General features: G+C 32.0%; 1 protein-coding gene across 1 annotated transcript; it reads right to left on the reverse strand.

Moving 5' to 3' along the window:
• Positions 1-862: 862 nt before the first annotated feature.
• LOC110637137 (AP-4 complex subunit mu) lies at positions 863-7,620 on the reverse strand. Its single transcript, XM_021787094.2, has 13 exons — positions 7,424-7,620; positions 7,012-7,106; positions 6,228-6,431; positions 5,604-5,720; positions 5,370-5,498; positions 4,814-4,943; positions 3,579-3,682; positions 3,373-3,477; positions 3,005-3,099; positions 2,221-2,308; positions 2,047-2,107; positions 1,877-1,950; positions 863-1,168 (listed from the first exon to the last, which is right to left on the reverse strand). Exons 1-13 carry the CDS (start codon positions 7,479-7,481, stop codon positions 1,070-1,072), a joined length of 1,359 nt encoding a protein of 452 aa, XP_021642786.1. The 5' UTR covers positions 7,482-7,620; the 3' UTR covers positions 863-1,069.
• Between the last annotated feature and the right edge of the window lie 1,014 nt (positions 7,621-8,634).

Here is an 8,634-nt window from a genome sequence, read left to right on the forward strand (position 1 = left end):
CTGCTATAGGCTGTCAAATCCGAGTCCATCATTGCAGCAAGTCAGCAACGCAGCCCATCCAAGATGCATGTTTGGTTTAGATATTTATTTTATTTTAGTTTCGATTTGTCATTTTAGGTTTTGGGTTTTTTTAATTGAACTTTTTGTTGCTAATATTTTGTAATTGTAGATCTAAATTTCTGTTATTATTTTTTTAGTTGTACATATGCTATTTTGAAATTTCTTCTTCTTCTTGAAATTGTGAATTTGAGAAGAAATTAATAAATTTGCTTCTTCCTCTGCATGAATGTATTTTAAATATGAAATTATCAATGGTGAATCTAAACTGTGGATTGTTCTTGAATTGTGTGAATATGTAATTCGCTGTGAATTGTTCTTGAGTTATGCATAGAAACCAAATTACCTATTCCAATTAACGGTAGATATTTCTGTTTGATTCAATTTAATTATTTGTGTAGTTCAATTTTATACTGAACCAACCGTGTGCTCAACCCTAGGCACACACAGCGGCCATAAATTGGCTGCAATATGTATCCAGGTCGAGTGAAGTAATGTCCATCTACTTGACCATTTCACGTTTTCGAGAGCCGATGGATTACCCAACAAATTCTGATTTTAATACTCTTATTAACAAACACAATCGCATTGTCACAAGCAAAGAATAACAATAGGTGGTCATATAAAACATAGAAACTAGTACAAGTAGCGTCTGTTTATTTAGAAATTATACACTATTACATGTATACCTATTAAATGAATACATATTATATCAAATGGCAACTGGCAAGCCAATAAGAGAATTATATATGCAATTGATTTTTTTTTTTTTAAAAAAAAAACTGCCTGGCAATTCTTATGGACGTTCCAGAAGGGATCTTTTCATCTTTCACGTACTAACTTAAACAAATGACAATCCAGTAGCACATAACATTAAAAATGTTAGAATAATTGGCAAAGCAAAGCTACTAATACAAGGCTCAAACTGAAGTATATTATTATGGTAATTTATAAAACGATAAATTGAAGCAAATAAAAATAATAACAAAAAGGTAGGTGGAAGACCGCCATCTCATATTCGAGCAACATAAGAATTGGCCTGTGTGACATATCTCACCCATCGATAAGGGTTATAGGTATTAGACTTCTTTGCTATCTGCAAGTATTTCACCTGCGTCAAAAAACCATAATAAAGAATTAGATGTGTCTTCAAAGGCAATCAAAGGAGTTAAGTTAGAAGTTAAAGAATGCACTATTTTATTTTATTTATTAATTATTATTGTTATTTTGAACGATGCACTTAGTTTAACTGATGGCGTAGGCAACTTATTTCAAACGACAATCGACCCACTACGTGTGCATAAAGCGTCCTTGAAAACCATACAGTACAAACAACCCTGGGCGTTGCAAGGAGATGACAGGCAATCAACTATTTCCCCAAAGAATATTTCAGGATGAGAAATGGAATATTGATCAGAGATTGGACAGAAATAGATGCTATCTTTGGAATAAATTTGTGTGGGTCACTTTCCTTCACGCAAAAATTATTTGTGATGGAAGGAAGGAGAAAAGGACTAATGGGGATACCTCTTCTAATTCGTGTCTGACAGTTTAAACATGATATATAATACCTGTTCCAGGTAAATGTTGTGAAGTGACTACCCGAACTTGGTCATCCTGACCTGGCCAGTGACCACTCAACTCAAGGCAATGGCCCAGCAAACAATAAAGTGGGTGGGAACAAACGTAGCTAAGGGTATAATATAAATTAAGGTGGCCTATGAATAACAGAAGTCTAAACTTCAACCATTTCATAATTTTGCTAGCATGTGCATTCAATTCCCAGAAGGAATGATAGCAGGCAAAGTTAACGGTTCACCTGAAGCCTAGAAGCATTGTACATTGGTATTGTGAATGTCATGCTAACGGGTCCTGCCTCCTTCGTGATATTCCCTGCACCAAGCAACAAAAATTTTGATTGGGCACCATATGAAATGAAACATTGCAAATTGAAGCATGGTTTCATTGCAAATGATTGATAATTCATACCATGCAACTCCTGTGAAAATGTCAGCTTTGCGCGTAATGTATGTTCAGATCCACCAACAATCTATTGCACATTTGCACATGTAAGTTAAATATTACTTAACTAATGCATAATAACTAACCGCACTAAAAGGGCAAACTTTATGGAACTCCAAGGTATATTTAAGAAATTCTCACCTTCTTTAGTCCCCATTCAAGTCTCTTATTTGCTTCCTTAAAATCTGTTGTTTGCCCAATTGCTCCAGGTTCCAACTCAAAAGTAGCTCTACAAATGACCGACAGAAAATTTAATCAGAAACAATTACGGTATTTTACATAGAAACAAATTATCTGGACAACCGCCATCAGTATGATCTCTCTCTGTTGACTCACCTAAAAGTAAGGAAAAACTACCTTTTCCAAATAATTTTAAGTTTAACATGCTAAATGCTGAATGCAGCTTGACCAACGCACAGGTCCGCCTCTTCTTATATGGTTTAATGAACTATCTACAAGGATCCTGCAAAGTCTACCAATCTTCCAATAATTCCTTACAACCTAGTAGCCTTCTTTAACAAAAAGCAGTAACTAGTCATTGATTCATTGCTTAAAAGGCAAACACGAGTCTGCTATCCCTTTAAAATGAGCTTCCAAGTATGTCTACCATCTCCCCTCAATTCAAGTACTTGAAAAGTTCCTAATAATTATATGTTTGCTTATTGTGAGTCATGCAAACGACTGGTCACATTTTAGAACAGTTTCTCTTTGACATTTTCCATTTGAAAAAAGGTTAACCAAGCTTGTCCAGAATTTCTATTTTAGCATCCCGATGACAAATTTGCAGCACTACTAGAAAACATGCTTTAAACCACAAGATCATAAAATATAATTTTGCAGAAATGCATTATTAAGCAAGTTCCAAAACATGTGCAAAGGATGTTGTCTGCTTACCTCACCAAAAAGAGAATGCATAGGATCATACCTGGTAGTATATTTTGGCAACGGCATCTGTACAGCAATTGTGTTTGCAGTAATGCTTGAGGGGAACTCGGCCGATATTTTAAGAATCACCTCAGCCTGTATGCACCAGCAAATACAGGGAACAGCATGGTTATACAAGATACATAAAAATGGTGATGAGCAATATAACTTCAAACTATTTCTGTATGATAATTTAGTTATATTTGACCATCATACACCAGCAAAAGCAATGTGATAAAAACAGAAAATGCTAGGAGCATCATGTCTCATGCCCAAGACAGATATTGTAATGTCATAATAAACGGTTAATTTTCTTTCTCAGCCATTTACATTATCCAGTATAGCTACAACGAGTAAGATAGCGTTCACCTTGACGGCTCCTGCTTCCTCAATCAAAGTATTAATGCGGAAAGGAGGTTTGAATTCCTGGGTTAAACGATAATTCATGACAGGAAATTCACCATCTGGGGGTACCTGAAAAGCATATAATTGCCTATACAATGAGCAAGAGAGAGAAATCGGATCTCTTAATTAACAAATATTTTTCAGGCTTGTATTGTTTGAATTTCACTCACCAGAGTTAATGTTCTATCCAGATCAAAACTATCAAGACGTACAGATTCATGAAAATTACAATCATCAAGTATCACTGCTCCTGACCCATATGAACTCCTATAATCTGTAATAGCAAGCAACAAACATTGAGACTTATATATATATATATATATATATATTAAGGCTCATATTTGTTAGAGAATAATTTACTGTTCCTTAAGAGGCCCTCAGTGAAGGGAAGGAGCTCCGCAACGGGCAGCATGCAGTTTGTGGATGATTATGATACGGTGTTGGTAGTCTTGAGCATTTTATATCATTGGAGGTGGTTGTGTAAATCCTATTTGTATAAAGAATCCTAAGTGTATAGGGATTGGTCAATATAGATAGGGCTGCAATATTCTTCAGTAGTGAAAAAGCAGGGAGTTGTCGGTGGATGTAGGTACACTTGTTGAACTTCGTAAAATCTTGTGTTCGCTTTTCTCTCACTATTTTCTAATGTGAATGAGTTCATGGGTATTTTTTTCTATATATATATATATATATAGAGAGAGAGAGAGAGAGAGAGAGAGAGAGAGAGAGATTTGACCAAAAATTAAAAAAAGTAGCTTCAAAGATTCAAATCCAAAAATTTTAAAAAGTAGCTTCAAAGATATTCATCAATATCATGGTTATCATAAACACCCTCACACAAAGAAAGAAAGATAAAGAAAAAGGGGAAATAATCCTTTTGACTGAAATTCAAGAAAATACTTTCATTGGGTAACCAAATTTATAATCAGAGATTACATATCCATTTAGTGATTCGAAAAGTTGCCATTTATAAGTAATGTGGTTTTTCCACATCCTAAAACCTTGATGTGTACTCATCGTACTGGTCAAAAAATGCACTTGGCAAAGCCACATAATCATGATATGTTAATTTTTTGGGGTAATCACACATGTATTGTATGGTGTAATAGTCACACAAAGAAAGAAAGATAAAGAAAAAGGGGAAATAATCCTTTTGACTGAAATTCAAGAAAATACTTTCATTGGGTAACCAAATTTATAATCAGAGATTACATATCCATTTAGTGACTGGAAAAGTTGCCATTTATAAGTAATGTGGTTTTTCCACATCCTAAAACCTTAATGTGTACTCATCGTACTAGTCCAAAAATGCTCTTGGCAAAGCCACATAATCATGATATGTTAATTTTTTGGGGTAATCACACATGTATTGTATGGTGTAATAGTCAGAAAACTTGAAATATACCGTAGACTGATCTTCCACTGCCTCTTCCTATGCTCAAGTCTTCATTAAGGGCTAACCGAATTTCTGGATTTCCAGTGAGATAACTCTTCATTTGAATGGTGCCATCAATTTCAGATGTCAGTATATAACCCTGTTTGTAGAAATAACATTGATAACAAATGGGTTAATGTGGATGAAACAAGTATTTTCAAATTTCATTGAACAAACAAATCAGTGGACTTGGCAAAAGACCATAAATGGGTTCCATGAAAATCAAGAATCATTACAATTCAATGTAACATGAAGAGATTTATTGATCACACATGAAATTCCAACCAAATCTTGTTAAGTGTTAACCAGTTGATCCAGTGAATATCTGCAACTGCATTGCTGCAGAAAATGTTAATGCAATTTGCCAATTGAATGTGTGCAAGATTTGGGGGAAAATAAACTAAAATCTAGTTGTATATTTCAATATAATTAACTGGAAGTATATGGATATGACAAGGTATCAACAAAAACAAGAGGTAACTAGGATTGAAATGTCACCTGATTTTCTTAAATAACCAATACTTACACTAGAGCTGAATGTGACACTGATTTTCTCGATTATATCCACAAATATTTCCTCCCTCTTCCTACCTCCAGGCTCATTCGCCACTACAGATTTTGTTACAGCTGTACCCGGCATCCTTTTTGTCCCTTGCTGCATTCATCCAAAGTCAAATCAATTGCAAGATAGGTACTAACAACAATCAATATTAGCCAAGTATTATCTAATTTAAGTGAGGATAAAAAGATCACATCATACCATAAAAATAGCAGCAGGGTTCAGAGGCTGCAAGCGGCCAGCATCAACCACAATTGGCTCATTAAAAACATAGGACTTCAACAATTCCGTGGACGTGGTTTGTACATAGCCAAAATCCTGGAACAAGAACACAATTGCAAGTCTTACTAAAAACTTCCCCAATAGTTATACTTCCCAAGTAAAATGTCAAAATTTCATGGAAAGCACTTCTATTACTTCTATACATGCAAAAAGTAAATATTAATGTTTGCCAAAAATTCAAATTGATTAATACAAGGTACAGCATGATGCAAGAGCTACATAAAACCCACTAATGAGTCATTTTGAATTTTTGCAATGAGCTCTGAAGAGAATATAAATGTCATCAAATGACAATTGAAGGAGAGAAAAATGGCCTCTTTAACTGCATGAATATAATAGAAGTGTTGAAAGAAAATATTATAATTTCTAAAGTCAACAGCAAGGATGAAGAACTAGAAAGAGTATTCAGAAACACAAGCCTGAGAATCAGATAAAGTACAATTGATTTTCAAACATTTCAATCTAATGGTACAGTTTACAAATGAAGCGCAGAAAAATTCACATGGCACAAGAAAGGATAGATATCATGATAAGAAAACTTACTATCACTTCATCAAGCAATTCATATACGAGCACAAAGTTTTTCCGCAAGGAATCTTCATTGAGAATTCCAAGGTAATCTTTGATAACACGAGCAATCCTTTGCAAGAGTTCCAAGACCAGAGAAGGTGACACATTAACTCTTGTGGTTGCAACAAATAATAATCCAACAACCTTTACGTGAAAATAGTTCACCCCATCCACATTCTATTGATAGAACAAAAATATAAAAAAGGACATTAGCTTACAGCCCCAAATAAATGATATTGGCCAGCATATTCAATGAAAAATAATCTAGAAACTGCATCAAAAAATAAGTTAAAAGCACAATTATATTGATAAGAAAAAATTAATAATAGCCATCATGTAGAAAAAAATAATGCATTCAAATACATTATAAACGTTTAGAAGGCTATGGTGCAAAAATAGATGCCAAATGCACTAGATAAATTGTCAAGAGGCTATACGGCCAATATTCTAAAACTTTTATCATTGTGAGAACGCCCTCAATTCCACTTAATCATTACAAACTATTTTTAAGGAAGAAACCTTTAGAATGATCAAGAGGGAAAAACTCTTAGAGGGATATAACTTAGCTAACAAATATAAATTGTTGCGATATCTCACAAAAGGCAGCTAGAATAAAATGAAATATGATTCTATCCATATTACAGAACGCATGAAATTCAGTAACAATTAACAAATAAGGCACAAATTCTTCCCCATAATATAATCCTAGCATGAAAATGGATATGAAACTACACTTATCCAGGAACATAATACCTACAAAGACAGGCGGCGCCTCTTCTTGTCCATCCTCCTTCCAGAACTTCACTTTACGGAAAAATATTTCTGCACTTCCTTTTGGTACTTCACCGCGATCTGCAGTGCAATTACCATAGCTATAAAATCAATACAAAGAAAACTCAAGTCTGAAATTCCAACACATATAAGCTCACTCTCCTCCATTAGCCAATACCTAAAACGAAATCCAACCTAACTCTATTGAAATGTTTTAGATCAGAAAGTAAATTTTAAAGCTAGTCGCTGGATCTGTGGCGTCTAAAGTAAAACTCCACTAGTTTTGAATATTAACGATGCTAGTCTATGAAATTTTGAACAGAATTATATAAGATTAGGCAAGGTTTATGATAGATCCGTCAATACAATAAGGGAGAAAACGAAGAAAGAGAGCTTACAGTCGCGAAAGACAATATTATCGCCTCGCTGGGATAGCACAAAGAACTGAGAGATCATGATTTCTCAGCTTCTTCTTCCTCTTCCCTTTGTTCTCTGAATCTGCGTCTTTGTAAACTAGGCTTGGACGATTTTTCCTTGTTCGCCTGGACTTTAAAGTGTTGGACACTGTTCTGTGTCGAATAAAGTTCAATTTCCTCCCCCAGGAAAGGTTCAATTTTAACTTAATTTTAATTTTTTATTTAATTTAATTTAAAATTTTTAATTTATATTTAATTTAACCTAAGAAAATATAACTCGCTCATCATTTTTATGCTTGAGTTATTTTTTTTAATTTTTTAAATATTTTTAAAATTAATTATTTATTAATATTAATTATTTAATTAATTATTTTAATATTAATTAATTATAATTAATTATTTTTATATTTTATTTTTTAAATATTAATTAATAATATAAAAATAATATTTTTATATGTTTAATTTTATTTAATTATAAATTTTTAATTTTAAATTAAAAACATGAAATATAAAAATTATATTTTTTATTTAAATAATTAAAATTAATTATAATAATTTTTAATTTTAATTAATTATATAAAATATAAAGATATTTTTTATATTTTCAGTTTAATTAATAATATTGAATAATAAAATAATATTTTTATTTTTTATTTAAATAATTATATAATATAAAAATATTATTTTAATATTAAAAAATAATTAAATATTAAAAAATAATACATATTAATTATATAATAATAATAATAATAATAATAATAATAATAATAATAATAATAATAATAAATTATTTAGAGATTAAATTATTGTCATCAATTTTTAAGTTGAAAATGATAAACTTGTCTTTCACTTCACTTGTTATGAATGATAACTTTTAAGGATTATGTGTCCTTATAGCGAAAACAAAACAAAATTTATAAATGGATTTTTTATAACGAACCCTTTTATTTGTTATACCAATTAAGTTGACCCCAATTAATTAGTTTATCATAATATTTTATTATTATGTAATTATATATTCAAAGCATTTAATTTATTATGTAACAAGAGAGATGATCATAGGCTGAAGCTGCAATTCTCACCATGCATTTGAAAAATTGCTCCACAAATGTCTACGCATTTCAGAGTAATATTTTGTGAATTCACTCAACAAATTTTGAAATATAACCTACTGCAAAACATATACACCGTAG

Source organism: Hevea brasiliensis, chromosome 16 (genome assembly GCF_030052815.1).
Source record: "Hevea brasiliensis isolate MT/VB/25A 57/8 chromosome 16, ASM3005281v1, whole genome shotgun sequence".
In the NCBI taxonomy this organism is placed as follows: Eukaryota; Viridiplantae; Streptophyta; class Magnoliopsida; order Malpighiales; family Euphorbiaceae; genus Hevea; species Hevea brasiliensis.

Coding starts and splice junctions, on each gene's coding strand:
- LOC110637137 (XM_021787094.2), bottom strand. CDS start 7,481: ATGATCTCTCAGTTCTTTGTGCTATCCCAGCGAGGCGATAATATTGTC. Junction 2,309..3,004: donor TTGCCAAAATATACTACCAG/GTATGATCCTAT, acceptor GGTCATTTGTAG/AGCTACTTTTGAGTTGGAAC. Junction 2,108..2,220: donor TTGAATGGGGACTAAAGAAG/GTGAGAATTTCT, acceptor AATGTGCAATAG/ATTGTTGGTGGATCTGAACA.